We start from the raw sequence: 16,459 nt of genomic DNA on the forward strand, positions 1-16,459 counted from the left end.
AGTGACCTTGATCATTTATAAGGACCCCAAAAACAATCCCATGGAAGTCCACCATAAACTCTGCCTACATATCAAGTTTGGTCACAGTATGTCAACCATAACTAAAACAGTAATCTAATTTAAGTAACAGTGACCTTGACCCTAGGAGGCAAAAAGGCAATCCAATGAAAGCTCTGCATAAACTTGTCCTATATACCAAGTTTGGTCACACTATGTCAACCCTTACTTGAGTTATTCAGTACTAACCATATTTCTATTTTTAGCAACAGTGACCTTGACCTAGACCATAACTCTTGGGGCCCAAAACACAATCTCAGGAAAGGTCTCTTTAAACTCTTCCTATATACCAAGTTTGGTCACAATATGTAGAACCTTACTTAAGTTATTAAATAACACTCTTTCTATTAATAGGAACCTTGACCTTGATCCTAGGGGCCTCAAACGCATTCGCATGAAAGGTCTCCATAAACTCTTCGTATATACCAAGCTTGGTCTCTTTATGTCAAACCTAGCTAAATTTATTCGATACATAAGGTGTCTTTGACGCTGCCCTCCCACCAGCCCGCCCGAACAATGACGCAAGTCATTCAAATAGCGTGTTTTGCCTTTATGAAAATGTGGTTAAGAATATAAAAAAGTGCCTGTCAAAAGAAATTAAAAGAAAAATTGAAAATAGAAATCAAGGGCCATAATTTGTATTTAGGGTTAAAATGGAATTACGTGACCTTATTGTAAGATAGTCGTCATTAATTGTGCGAAGTATTAAGTGCATTGAATGCAGGGTTTTATAGATACATAGATTTCTTTATTAAAATCTCAACTTGACCTAAAACTTTAACCTGCCCTAAAACTTTAACCTAAGTCAATCAGGAGCCATAACTTGTATTAAGGATAATATGGAGTTATGTAACCTATTGTGTGATAGTCCTGAACAACTGTGTGAAGTATTAAGTGAATTGAATGAAGGGTATATAAGTTATTAATAAATATCCCAACCTGTCGTAAAACTTTAACGTAAGTTCCTTAGTCAATCAGGGGCCATAACTTGTATAAAGGATAATATGGAGTTATCAAACATCATTATGTGATGGCCCTGAACAACTGTGTGAAGTGTTAAGTCAATTGAATGGAAGGTATTGGACTTATAAGTGAAAATCCCAACTTGCCCTAAAATTTTAACCGGACGCCGACGCCGACGCTGGGGCGAGTAGTAAAGCCCTCCTTACTCTTAAAATAGTCGAGCTAAAAATGCATAAAACATCATTTTTTTAACTTAAATATAGAATCTGCGATCTATTGTTTTGTCAGCAGTCTTATATAACTGGTTTCCATGCATTTTCGCAAAAATTAGCTCGTTCCAAGACAAAAAATAAAAAACAGTTGTAAAAACGTTCAATCTGTGAGAGTTCAGCTTCTCTTATAATAGTATTTCGTTGTTCATTAAAGGGTCTCTCTCATAGATTACAACTGGCACCAAATTGTGTTGTCCAGTAAAATAACATTAAAACACTTAAACAATTAATTGGACGGTGCATATTGTTCATCTCAGCCAACCATCCTAATATTTCATTTAACCAAATATCAGCACAGATCGGAAAATTCTCTTGAGCACCAGTGAGGGTGTTACCGCCCCACCCTTCCTCTCAGTATACATACATAACTATATAAATTTAGATTCCTATAATCAATACTTACACGACATAGGTGTGTCTTTGTCCAAAATACCAGAAATGTCTGTGACGTTTCCTGTGTGGTATTCAAAATGCAACTTAAGTAAATCTTATACATCATTGACTTCATTCACCGTTATTTATATCGAGCAATCAAATAAGCTACATCGTTCTTAGATTCAGTTAAGACCAATACTGAATACCACCCCTGATCCAATAACAATAAACAATTAAGAGTAGCACTGACAGTTCAACCATCATTAGATTGGTTAAATTCATCAATATCATAATATTAAAAAAGAAGATAAAACTCTGTTTGGTTTTAATTTCGCCATCTTTCTCCAAACTGTTTGCCTCTTTTTATTTTCCTTTGCTAAATGTGTTTTCATTTCTTCATATTTATGTAAATTGGATTACAAATCTACCTACATACTTTTTTCTGAGAAAAATTGACAAAAAATTAACCTTTAAGTTTACTTGCGGGCCAACTGGGGGGGGGGGACAGGCCCTATAGCCCCACCCCCCACTGAACGACCCGCCCATGGTCCACTTGGAAATAAAATAAATGAACAATATTTGCTTGCTTGGGTATATAAGTAAAAAACAACAACTGACAGTGGCATTATAAATCTGGGTACGTGAGCCCAGCTCAGATACACCCAACTGCAATTGACTAAATAATATGGTGATTTATAACCCATTTAGGAACATTGATCGTGAAATAAAATAAAAGATGAAGTTAATTTCAGTTTTTTATTGTGAAATAAAGAGAGAGTACTCGGACTTACAACCGGGAATTTACAGGAAGTAGGCGAAGATGTTATCTCCCTTGCTTGATTCGACGGAAATAAACGAAAGAAAATCCGAATCGTTAGCTCCGCCCATTCACCTTCGTTTCTTTCGGTGACATTTACCATATTAGGTATAGGCGAAATCGTCTATCCTTGTAATTCTGAACTTGTCAATTCACTTTTGTAAACTTGGACTTGTTGGACTGCAAATGTTCATTTTACGAATGCGAGTGTCGACTGTAGGATTGCAGTTTTACATATGCATGATTCGGCTTTCTAAATTACATCATCATATTGTTTAAGGCAAGTTAGACGATCTATGTTTTAGTGAGTTTATTCAGGGTAGATCTGACAAATATACATTTTGACTACTATAATGACAAATGACAAATCAATACGGAAAAACTGACGAATAGAAACAACAAATAGCACGTCTACATTGACAAATGTAAGAGATATTTAGTACGATTAAAAAGCACATTGTGTGAATGACACGTCTGGACTTTTGGCAACGAATAGCCTCCATACATCAGAACCTCTGCTGTCGACATTTATTCATCCTTTTTGGTATATCAAAACATTTGTATTACTTTTGGTAAATTTTATTTGGGAGTAAAAGTGCATCTTTAACTAGATCGTGTTCAACGCGTGCACAACGATCAAGGTAAAAACTAAATAGAGACACAACACATATTTTATAAATATTACACTGTCACTTTGTTAGCAGGGTAAGTGAAAACTCCGTAAACCGCTCAGGTTTTAAGCGAGTTTGTAAGGGCTCAACCTAACACTTTAACTGCTTTAGTTATACGGGCATACAGCAGGAAGATGTGCTATAATCATTCGTTGATACAACAATAATATGTGTTTTAGTTATGCGGGCGTACAGCCAAAAATGTGCTTTAGTCATACTTGCATTCAACAACAATACGTGCTTTAGTTATACGGGCAAACACCACTAAAATATGCTATAGTCATACGGGCAAACAACAAGAAGGCGAGCTTAAGTCATACGGGCATACAACAACAATATATGCTTATGTCATACCGGCATACAACAACAAGATGTGCTTAAGTCATACCGGCATACAACAACAAGATGTGCCTAAGTCATACGGGCATACAACAACAAGATATGCTTAGGTCATACCGGCATACAACAAGAAGATGTGCTTAAGTCATACCGGCATATAACAACAAGATGTGCTTAAGTCATACTGGCATACAACAACAAGGTGTGCTTAAGTCATACCGGCATACAACAACAATATGTGCTTTAGTCATACTTTCATTCAACAACAAGATGTGCTAAAGTCATACCGGCATACAACAAGAAGATGTGCTTTAGTCATACCGGCATACAACAACAAGATGTGCTTATGTCATACCGGCATACAACAACAAGATGTGCTTAAGTCATACCGGCATACAACAACAAGATGTGCTTAAGTCATACCGGCATACAACAAGAAGATGTGCTTTAGTCATACCGGCATACAACAACAAGATGTGCTTAAGTCATACCGGCATATAACAACAAGATGTGCTTAAGTCATACTGGCATACAACAACAAGGTGTGCTTAAGTCATACCGGCATACAACAACAATATGTGCTTTAGTCATACTTTCATTCAACAACAAGATGTGCTAAAGTCATACCGGCATACAACAACAAGATGTGCTTAAGTCATACGGGCATACAACAACAAGATGTGCTTAAGTCATACCGGCATACAACAACAAGATGTGCTTAAGTCATACCGGCATACAACAACAAGATGTGCTTAAGTCATACCGGCATACAACAACAAGATGTGCTTAAGTCATACCGGCATACAACAACAAGGTGTGCTTAAGTCATACCGGCATACAACAACAATATGTGCTTTAGTCATACTTTCATTCAAGAAAAAGATGTGCTTAAGTCATACCGGCTTACAACAACAAGATGTGCTAAAGTCATACTTTCATTTAACAACAAAATGTACTTAAGTCATACCGGCATACAACAGGAAGATGTGCTTTAGTCATACCGGCATACAACAACAAGATGTGTTTAAGTCATACCGGAATAGAACAACAAGATGTGCCTAAGTCATACGGGCATACAACAACAAGATATGCTTATACCGGCATACAACATGAAGATGTGCTTTAGTCATACCGGCATACAACAACAAGATAGGCTTTAGTCATACCGGCAAAGAACAACAAGATGTGCTTAAGTCATACCGGCAAACAACAATAAGATGTGCTTGAGTCATACGGGCATACCAACAAGATGAGCTTAAGTCATACGGGCATACAAAACAAGATGTGCTTAAGTTATACCGGCATACAACAACAAGATGTGCTTAAGTCATACGGGCATACAACAACAAGATGTGCTTTAGTCACACCGGCATACAACAACAAGATGTGCTTAGGTCATACCGGCAAACAACAACAAGATGTGCTTAGGTCATACCGGCATACAACAACAAGATGTGCTTAAGTCATACCGGCATACAACAACAAGATGTGCTTAAGTCATACCGGCATACAACAACAAGATGTGCTTAAGTCATACGGGCATTCAACAACAAGATGTGCTTTAGTCACACCGGCATAAACCAACAAGATGTGCTCATACGGGCATACAACAACAAGATGTGCTTGAGTCATACCGGCATACAACAACAAGATGTGCTTAAGTCATACCGGCATACAACAACAAGATGTACTTTAGTCATTCTTTCAATCAACAACAAGATGTGCTTAAGTCATACCGGTATACGACAACAAGATGTGCATAAGTCATACCGGCATACAACAACAAGATGTGCTTAAGTCATACTTTCATTCAACAACAAGATGTGTTTAAGTAATACCGGCATACAACAACAAGATGTGCTTGAGTCATACGGGCATTCAACAACAATATGTGCTTGAGTCATACGGACATACAGCAAAATTGGCCAAAAGGTCACAGTTTAGTTCATCTAAGGACAACATTGATATCTGTTTGCAAAACGACACAGCTGGTCTTTATTTCATTTATGTTGCTATAAAACATAAGTAAGGTCAAAAGGTCGCAGTTAAATCATCCAAGCACAACATTGATATTTGTTTTCAAAACTGTACACATGGTCCAAATTGTATTACTGGAACATAAAAAGAAAAGAAAAAAGGGGTCAAAAGGTCACAGGCAAGGTCATCCAAGGACAGCATTTGCATTTGTTTTCAAAACGGTACACATGGTCCAAATTTCATCGATGTAGCTTAAAAAAGTAAGAAGGTCAATGGGGGTGGGGCCAGTTTTAACCCAAAGGGGCATAATTCACAAAAATGGTAGAGGACCATATACTTGTGACCCCATAGTGGGGCTGGTTTTGACCATAGGGGCATGATTTGAATAAACATGAAAGAGAACTACTATATGACGGTACATACAAAATATCGAGGGTCTCGGCCTAGCAGTCTCAGATAAAAAAAAATCAAAGACTCCCCTTTAAAAATATTAAGGAAACTTTTGAACTCCAGGACGTGACCAGTTATGTCCCAAGGAGCGCGATTCGAGCAAACTTGGTGGAGAACCATTGTATGTACAACAAGATGTGCCTGAGTCATACGGGCATACAACAACAAGATATGCTTGAGTCATACGGGCATACAGCAACAAGATGTGCTTAAGTCATACCGGCATACAACAACAAGATGTACCTAAGTCATACGGGCATACAACAACAATATATGCTTAGGTCATACCGGCATACAACAAGAAGATGTGCTTTAGTCATACCGGCATACAACAACAATATGTGCTTAAGTCATACCGGCATAGAACAACAAGATGTGCTTAAGTCATACCGGCATACAACAACAAGGTGTGCTTAAGTCATACCGGCATACAACAACAATATGTGCTTTAGTCATACTTTCATTCAAGAAAAAGATGTGCTTAAGTCATACCGGCTTACAACAACAAGATGTGCTAAAGTCATACTTTCATTCAACAACAAAATGTACTTAAGTCATACCGGCATACAACAAGAAGATGTGCTTAGGTCATACCGGCATACAACAACAAGATGTGTTTAAGTCATACCGGCATAGAACAACATGATGTGCCTAAGTCATACGGGCATACAACAACAAGATATGCTTAGGTCATACCGGCATACAACAAGAAGATGTGCTTTAGTCATACCGGCATACAACAACAAGATAGGCTTTAGTCATACCGGCAAAGAACAACAAGATGTGCTTAAGTCATACCGGCAAACAACAATAAGATGTGCTTGAGTCATACGGGCATACCAACAAGATGAGCTTGAGTCATACGGGCATACAAAACAAGATGTGCTTAAGTTATACCGGCATACAACAACAAGATGTGCTTAAGTCATACGGACATGCAACAACCAGATGTGCTTATTTCATACGGGCATACACCAACAATATGTGCTTTAGTCACACCGGCATACAACAACAAGATGTGCTTAGGTCATACCGGCAAACAACAACAAGATGTGCTTAGGTCATACCGGCATACAACAACAAGATGTGCTTAAGTCATACCGGCATACAACAACAAGATGTGCTTAAGTCATACGGGCATACAACAACAATATGTGCTTAAGTCATACCGGCATAGAACAACAAGATGTGCTTAAGTCATACGGGCATTCAACAACAATATGTGCTTTAGTCACACCGGCATAAAACAACAAGATGTGCTTAGGTCATACCGGCAAACAACAACAAGATGTGCTTAGGTCATACCGGCATACAACAACAAGATGTGCTTAAGTCATACCGGCATACAACAACAAGATGTGCTTAAGTCATACGGGCATACAACAACAATATGTGCTTAAGTCATACCGGCATAGAACAACAAGATGTGCTTAAGTCATACGGGCATACAACAACAAGATGTGCTTAAGTCATACGGGCATACAACAACAAGATGTGCTTAAGTCATACGGGCATACAACAACAAGATGTGCTTTAGTCATACCGGCATACAACAACAAGATGTGCTTAAGTCATACCGGCATACAACAACAAGATGTACTTTAGTCATTATTTCATTCAACAACAAAATATGCTTGAGTCATACGGGCATACAGCAACAAGATGTGCTTAAGTCATACCGGCATACAACAACAATTTGTGCTTAAGTCATGCTTTCATTCAACAACAAGATGTGCTTAAGTAATATCGGCATACAACAACAAGATGTGCTTGAGTCATACCGGCATACAACAACAATATGTGCTTGAGTCATACGGGCATACAACAACAAGATGTACTTTAGTCATACTTTCATTCAACAACAAGATGTGCTTAAGTCATATCGGCATACAACAACAAGAGGTGCTTGAGTCATACGGGCATACAACAACAATATGTGCTTGAGTCATACGGGCATACAGCAAAATTGGCCAAAAGGTCACAGTTTAGTTCATCTAAGGACAACATTGATATCTGTTTGCAAAACGACACAGCTGGTCTATATTTCATTTATGTTGCTATGAAAAATAAGTAAGGTCAAAAGGTCGCAGTTAAATCATCCAAGCACAACATTGATATTTGTTTTCAAAACTGTACACATGGTCCAAATTGTATTACTGGAACAAAAAAAGAAAAGAAAAAAGGGGTCAAAAGGTCACAGGCAAGGTCATCCAAGGACAGCATTTGCATTTGTTTTCAAAACGGTACACATGGTCCAAATTTCATCGATGTAGCTTAAAAAAGTAAGAAGGTCAATGGGGGTGGGGCCAGTTTTAAGGGGCATAATTCACAAAAATGGTAGAGGACCATATACTTGTGACCCCATAGTGGGGCTGGTTTTGACCATAGGGGCATGATTTGAATAAACATGAAAGAGAACTACTATATGACGGTACATACAAAATATCAAGGGTCTCGGCCTAGCAGTCTCAGATAAAAAAAAAGATTTCAAAGACTCCCCTTTAAAAATATTAAGGAAACTTTTGATCTCCAGGACGTGACCAGTTATGTCCCAAGGAGCGCGATTCGAGCAAACTTGGTGGAGGACCATTGTATGTTGCTACATTCAAAATGTCAAGGGTCTGGGCTTAGCGGTTTCAGACAAAATGATTTTCAAAGTTGTTTTTATATAAAAGTCTTCGAAGCGGAGGATATGTAGTAGCAAGTGTTGACGGACGCCGGAAGGACGGACGCCGGTTTTCGAACGGTGGGCGATGGGAAAGGTCGGCCTAAGCACTACGTGTTCAGGTGAGCACTACGTGTTCATGTGAGCTAAGAAACTCCATAAAACAACATAGCCATCATGAAGTACTACTGTGATAAAGTGTTCATTCTACTGTGTCTATAAAAAGAGTTTCTATCATAATATAGGTCTGAGGCGTAAAACTCAAACATGTACAATGTATTGTGATATACCTTTTAGAGAGGTTGCTACATTGTTTTCTTTCTCAAAAATAATAAAATAATATGAACTAGGCGTCTCATACCAACACATTGTTTGAATTTGATAAGATAATAAAATTAACGTTCAAAGCTGCACTCTCACAGATTTAACATTTTTACAACTTTTATTTTTTGTCCTGGAAAGAGATTTTTTGCGTAAATTCCTGCAAGCCAGTGATATAAGACTGCTGACAAAAGATCAGATCGCAGATTTGCATATTTCCGTTCGAAAATTCATGTTTTATGGCTTAAGAAAAATGCATAAAACATTAATTTTTGAAGTTGAATATAAAAATCTGCGTTCTATTTTTTTTTGTCAGCAGTCTTGTATAACTGATTGCCATGGATTTTCGCAAACATTGGCTCGTTTCAAGACAAAAAATAAAACAGTTGTCAAAACGTTCAATCTGTGAGAGTGCTCAGAAAAATGTCATTATAAGCTTTCAGCTTCAAATTAAATTCTTAAATACTTGTATTGAAATACCAGGTACACGTTGTAATTTGAACCTCTTCATGAAATGAATTCTGTTTAAACCAAGCATGTACCATATCGGCGTTGCTGACGTTTTTGTATGTGAAAAAGTTGACAAAATCCTTGCTGTACAGCATGCGATATGACGTCACATACTCATTGTAGACTGGTGATCCTTGTGTTGTAATACCGCTTATTGATTGAATGTCACTAAACTTAACCTGCAAACAAACAAACATTATTACGATGAAAGAATTGTTACGACAAGATAGGTGCATGTAAAGTGTATTTAGTGGAATCAAAATGTTCTGTCTGCGATTTTTAAAGCTGCACTCTCACAGATTGAACGTTTTTACAACTCTTTTTTATTTTTTGTCTTGGAACGAGCCATTTTTGGCGAAAATCCATGGAAACCAGTTATATAAGACTGCTGACAAAAAATAGATTACCGATTATATTGTTTAAGTCCAAAAATTGATGTTTTATGCACTTTTCTTAAACCGTTAGTAACGGTTTAAGCCATAAAACATTAATATTCGAACGGAAATATGAAAATCTGCGATCTGATCTTTTATCAGCAATCTTTTATCATTGGTTTGCGCAAAAATTTGCTCTTTCCAAGACAAAAAATAAAAAAAAGTTGTAAAAATGGTATATCTGTGAGAGTGCAGCTTTAAAACAAATGGAGTAATGCCAAAGGTAAAAATGTAGTGAATAAGTTTCTCCAGATGAAAATCGAATACAGTAATTTTGCCACCGACGACCAGCCTTTTCTTCGAGCGCATTTTTTCATCCATTTTTCGCAACTTGTTTTCTTAGTTGTTACACAAACCATTTAAAACATTTAGAGCGCATTAACATATTGCATAAGGTGTATTTATTTTTGCAAATTAAATATTTCTTCAATTCCTGACACTCAGGAGTATGCATTCGGATTTCTTTATCTTACTAAACATTGGCGCTCACTCGTTGATAATTAGTATCTTCCAAGGCGGAGAGCGTAAGATATGTTCATTCCAATCCAATTGCGGAAAGTTGTACAGTTAATATACCAGATACCAGAAATATTTATGTTTGGTTTACCAGTATTTATAGTACAGTACTATAAATACTGGTAAACCAAACATAAATATTTCTGCGTAAACCTCCGCAGGAAGTTCTTTATTTTAAGACGCAGTCGTTTTAACCCCGATGTTATTCTCATTAAGGGCACATTTTTGGACATCATACAAACGGCTCATGCTGTCTGTAACGTCCGAAATGGCTGCATGAAGTAAAGAATATAAATGAGTGTATTAAGCACGGATAAACGGCTTTGCTTGGAATAATTATTGAACGTGTTAAATTGAATATGAAATAAATAATGTTTACTTTCTGAGATACCACCGCATTCATTTTTGTCTACACAGCTTCATGTTTATTCAATATAATGAAACTGTAGTCCCTTTTGAGCAAAAATAGGATTACTTTGAATAGAAATGTTTTCAAAACCAATAAACGTCTATTCTAATATATAAAACATATGTATTAATACCTTTCCTATTGTCAGTGTTACATATTATAAGTGTACAATTGGAGACATAAATGAAATATAAAACTAGTAACCTAGAAACTGAAGACGATGTGTTTGCTCTCAAAAGTGTTACAATGTGCCGAAAGAATACCGTTCATATATTAAGCACTTTCTTGGTTTCATTTTTGTCTGAGCATTATAGAAATCATGACGTTTCCTATGCAGCGGAATTTTTTAATAAGACTATTTAATTTGTTAACGAAAGATTTCGTCATTTTTATCCGCTACATATATAATACGACAGCAGTTCTTAGCTGTTTCAGGAACATATTAGATTGGGCGGTGTAACTGGCCTACGCCATTATTCCGAATGCGCAATGTGAACGTGCTTGGATTAACACTGACACATCTAGTTTCTTTGCAGACAAAACGATTTGTCTTTCGCTCACTGAACGCGCTTTTTGTTTGTCTGAAAGAAGCGAATGCTGATATTTTGTAACTACATGTAAGCCTCTTTCATAACTTACGTTTAAGAACAACATCATTTAATAAGCTTCATCATTGACATGTTCGGCCATTCCTTGTTCGTCCATACCCATGTAGCAGTTATGCGAGCTTTTGTTGTTGTAACTGGCGGACAAGCACGGGTTATTCCTGGCCAAACTCAGACAATGTGCAGTTGTGTAATAGACCGGTTTGTTTTACTCCAGGCATTGTGTAATAGACCGGTTTGTTTTACTCCAGGCATTGTGTAATAGACCGGTGTTTTACTCCAGGCATTGTGTAATAGACCGGTTTGTTTTACTCCAGGCATTGTGTAATAGATTCCGGTGTTTTACTACAGGCATTGTGTAATAGACCGGTTTGTTTTACTCCAGGCATTGTTTAATAGACCGGTGTTTTACTCCAGGCATTGTGTAATAGACCGGTGTTTTACTACAGGCAATGTGTAATAGACCGGTTTGTTTTACTCCAGGCATTGTGTAATAGACCGGTTTGTTTTACTCCAGGCATTGTGTAATAGACCGGTGTTTTACTCCAGGCATTGTGTAATAGACCGGTTTGTTTTACTCCAGGCATTGTTTAATAGACCGGTTTTTACTCCAGGCATTGTGTAATAGACCGGTGTTTTACTCCAGGTTCTTTTTGAAAAAGACCCTATATTTTACTCATTATTTTTGTAAAACACACCTTTATTTCAGGGTTTTAGAAAACTAACCAATGCACTATTTTTTTTATATAATCAATAACTCGAACACAAAGTATGAACAAAATTTATTAAGATTCCATTGGCAAAAATCATTTCAGTTCCAAACATATGAGAAGTGTAAAGAAAACTAACATTAAATCAAAAGTCATTACATATATATTGCCAAACAATTTTTTATACTAATTGTATATAACCTACCCATAAAGATAATAATATAAAGACATTAGAATTACTATAGAAATTAACAGTAAATTAAGTTTGATCAAAACATATTGTCTCAGATTCATATAAATTTTGTAATAGCCATTTTGGCACATTGGCACATATAAATTATTAAGAGCAGATATTAATGGGAAGATAGGGGCAATTCTATCAATGAAACGAAATATCAATACATCAGGATTTTCAGTTGAGAACTAAGGCAGTGTGAAAAATTGATATAATATTTTAACTTGTAATTTTAATTAAACCTACTAGTCAAATATTTCAAGTCTAATTTTCTTTTAAATACAACTCATTACCTGGATGAATTAACAATAAGAAAACTTAAACTAAGATACATTTGTTGATGAGTTGGTCGTGTGTTTACCCTAAAACATACCACACATTATACTATTCGGTTATGGGATTCATTAATAACAACCTTCACAACTATATCACAAATGAACACTACATTCCCATTCAATCCTTAAATGGACTCGCTCATGTTTTTGGACCAAAAATGAGTTTTCCTGGTTATACATCTGAAAACACTTATTTTACTGTTATTTTGCTCTAATATTGAATAGAAGAATTTTGGTTTTAGTGGGGTAAAGTCAAGTACAAAAAAGAGTATTGATGCCTTAATCCCTAGGCAACTAAGAATCATACAGAATTGATGGATATTTTTACCTTTTAACAACACAATGATAACATCACGTGATATGTCAAATCTACCAATCAAGCAACAACAAAGCTAAATTATTTACACTTTGAAAATTGTTGTCTTGAAAGCAATATTTGAACAAATATCAAAATTTCCTGAAGGCTTTCAGCTTTTAGTATCTTTGTTTTAACACTCATTATGATTTACCACACTTTTTTTAGTCATACAAAAAAGGTGCACTTTATAAAAACATAAGTGAGTCCATATAAGCTGTAAAACACAACAACTTATTAATTCCATTACACAAAGTTCAAGTTTTATTTAAGTCTTTATATAATGAATGGCACAAATGAAATAATTTTTTCCAGAAAAAGTAACAAAACGAAAAAGTAGTTCCATAATTTTACCACAAGAATGGAAAACTTTACAATGAAACACCTGCACCAGCTCAAGCACTTAACATGCATTTATATAAACTATCATCATAAAAAAATAATATCAACAAAACATGATAACATTTAACCTCATTCGCACATACATGTAACATATGAGTAAAGACAGAAAACATTGAGCACTTTTTTTCCAGACAAAGGATAAAAAAATAATTTTGGACCACACCTTTTGTATTGAAAAAATAAACACAATACACTTGTTTGAAAATATAACCAGACTTTGATCAAAACAAAAATAATATATTATTTCGGCACAAAAGATATTTAAAGTAAATGTAAACAATCACATGACACTGTAAACAAAGTTGCTTCATTCTCATATTTTTCTTGCAACATTGACATTAACACTCAGAACAGCAGAACAGATTACAGACATACACTTATATTAAAGGTGTATTGTGCCATAAGAATACATTAACACATTAATCATGAACAAAATTGTAAACATTTTTATGCAAATTCTATTACAACACAATTAATACAATTGAAAAACAACATCAAAACATTTAAATGTAAGATCTTAACAGAACTTCCTTAATAAAGTATTTTTTTGTCTACTGATGAGCCAGAACAATGAGAGATAAATGTTTAAAAAACATAACAAGAAACTTTGTGTGATTTTGAATATCAATTACAATACAATTACACATTTCCATGAAATCATGAGCACAACTTTACATGTTTTTATTTCAAAATCTCAATGGACATTCATGATTTGTTTGTCTCAAGTACCTTGCCCTAGCCTTGAAAAAAATAATTCATGGACTAATTTTATCTAACTTTCTGACACTCTTTGAAACAATCAAAATGCATTTCAAGTCCTACAATGTATATATACGCATTTTTATTATGCTTATTGATGAACTATCATGCAGTGAAAATACAAGTTTTGATATTTGCACCTCTGTTAAAGATTTTGTTTTCTTCACTATAGATTCTCGTGTTGCTTGACAAGTGCCGCTGAGTAAATGCCAACACATTAGGTCTGCTGTTTTTATCTCTTTAATCAAACAAGGAGAATAAGAATAACACTATTACAGCCAGAGTAATGGTCCTTGCTTAACATGAACAATTGTCTTTGGCAACAGGTATACATAGTTACATTTGAATATCTTGGAACTGTTTTTTTAATATTGACCAAGGTTGAAACATTTTCACTAAGATGCCACAAGTGAAACAATGTTTTTCTTACACTGCAATTAGACAATTTATCTGTTTTCATTAATGAGTGTTTTTCTTTTTTGAATGTCACACTTTTATGTGTTGTTGTTTTGCATGAAATTATTTTTAATTTCATTTTGGCATCGTCATTGTTAAAAAAATTCATTCGGGCTACTTGAAAAAATATCCTGTAAGATATACGACATTAGCTTGCATTACAGAACTAACTGTTCAACAACCAAACAAGAATCATAACATACAGAATATGCATTTAACACAGTTTTACTCTCATGTATCTTTAAAGAGGGTAGCAAGAGTGCCACAGAGCTCCCACACATGCTCATCTAGTTTTATTCCGCAAATCAAGGAGCATAACTTCAACATTATTACCGGGTAATTCCAGAATTATAGACCTTCGGCTTCCTTAACTCGTACCTATGGCAACATGTGTACCAACTTCAATTTGAGTATCTTCAGCTCTTTTTGCATTTTGTCCAAGATTAAAATATTTGCAGACAGCGACGACCTTAAGACTATGACAATACCTCAACAACTTATTAAGTAAAACAGTCAAACTTAAAATGACAAGAACCTGATGATATTTTAGAACATACTGTACAGCAATTAAGCCATTACCATGTCCGAGATACAATTATATGATCTACTACTAAAATATATATAACAACTAAACCTACGTAGCATTTGTGACAATTGCTACAACATCAATACTACTTAATATGAGATTCAAATTTTGCGAACAGTTCTTGTTTTCCTTTCCTATTTTTTTTCTAACACCAAGGTATTTTTTCTAATCTTAAACAAAGGTGTATTTTGATTTTATATAAGTATGAAGATGAAGTGGAGGAGTGCCTTTGTTATATTCATGCCATTTAACATTTTCCCAGCACTAAGGCGAGAAGTGCCATTCTAACGTACATCCCATTTTCAGCCTGTCTGAAGTAGGCTGCTCTTGGGTCTGTGTCAAAAACGGGGCTGAAATGAAACGTTATTCCCTATCATCTGTCATTCTATTGTAAACATAAAATAACAAGATTACCGGTATTAACATTATCAAAAAGTCCTTTTTATGGATACCACTGTGAGAATTTTTTGCATTGGAATTTCTAGTAAGACTATCAATCTGTGAATACTGTAAATACACATTGGATTCCAAGGGATTTGAATAGGGAGCTGGACTTAATACGGAAACTTTGCAATGTAAATGGGGAAACTGGCAGTATCGGCATAAAGGTCTTCTGGGTATTAACCATGCACCCCATTTTACAAACAGTATGTTCCCAATCACGTCAGGATAGACATCAATTTTAACAGTAAACAATTAAGTTTAAATGCAAAATTACCATTAATAGCAAATTAATCTTGAGTGATTCACAGCAAAATATGTCATTAGTTAAGCCAAAAGGCATATATTTGTGTATTAAAACAACATTTAACTACAAATCTAAGTATGAACATAATGTTAAGTTCATCAGGAATGATATTTAGATTATATAAATTGATCTAGCTCAACTGTAAAGACATCTTTAAGCTGATATGAAACCGAACACTTCAAACTGAATCCTAGCTGGGTAAAAACCAGTATTGGTATCTTTTATAGAGGCCCACACCCATGATAGGGCTCAAACACACCGAGGAGTCATTACAATAAAGATCTTACTTGTACATTCAAGTTATCTCAGTTTCATATTTTTCATCATTTTTTACTATGTTTCTATTTAATTGCATGAATTGAACTTAGCCAGTATTTAATTTCAAAACAAAGTTGAAGATAGAAACTAGAAATGTGTCCATAGGACACGGATGCCCCCACTTCGATTTTTTGTCACAGAAAATAAGCCATAATGATTATTCAGGATAATCTG

General features: G+C 35.4%; 1 protein-coding gene across 4 annotated transcripts in view; it reads right to left on the bottom strand.

The window, feature by feature from the left end:
* Positions 1–12,148: 12,148 nt before the first annotated feature.
* The window catches only part of LOC128203694 (CAD protein-like), a 70,332-nt gene continuing 66,021 nt past the window's right edge, over positions 12,149–16,459 (bottom strand). For all 4 annotated transcript variants that reach the window (XM_052905217.1, XM_052905220.1, XM_052905219.1 and 1 more), the window contains one exon: positions 12,149–15,569. In XM_052905217.1, coding sequence (XP_052761177.1) covers positions 15,467–15,569 — 103 coding nt within the window. In that variant the 3' untranslated portion in view covers positions 12,149–15,466. The remainder of the gene's footprint in view (positions 15,570–16,459) is intronic.

The sequence above is a fragment of the Mya arenaria genome, chromosome 9, assembly GCF_026914265.1.
Source record: "Mya arenaria isolate MELC-2E11 chromosome 9, ASM2691426v1".
NCBI classification, from domain to species: domain Eukaryota; kingdom Metazoa; phylum Mollusca; class Bivalvia; order Myida; family Myidae; genus Mya; species Mya arenaria.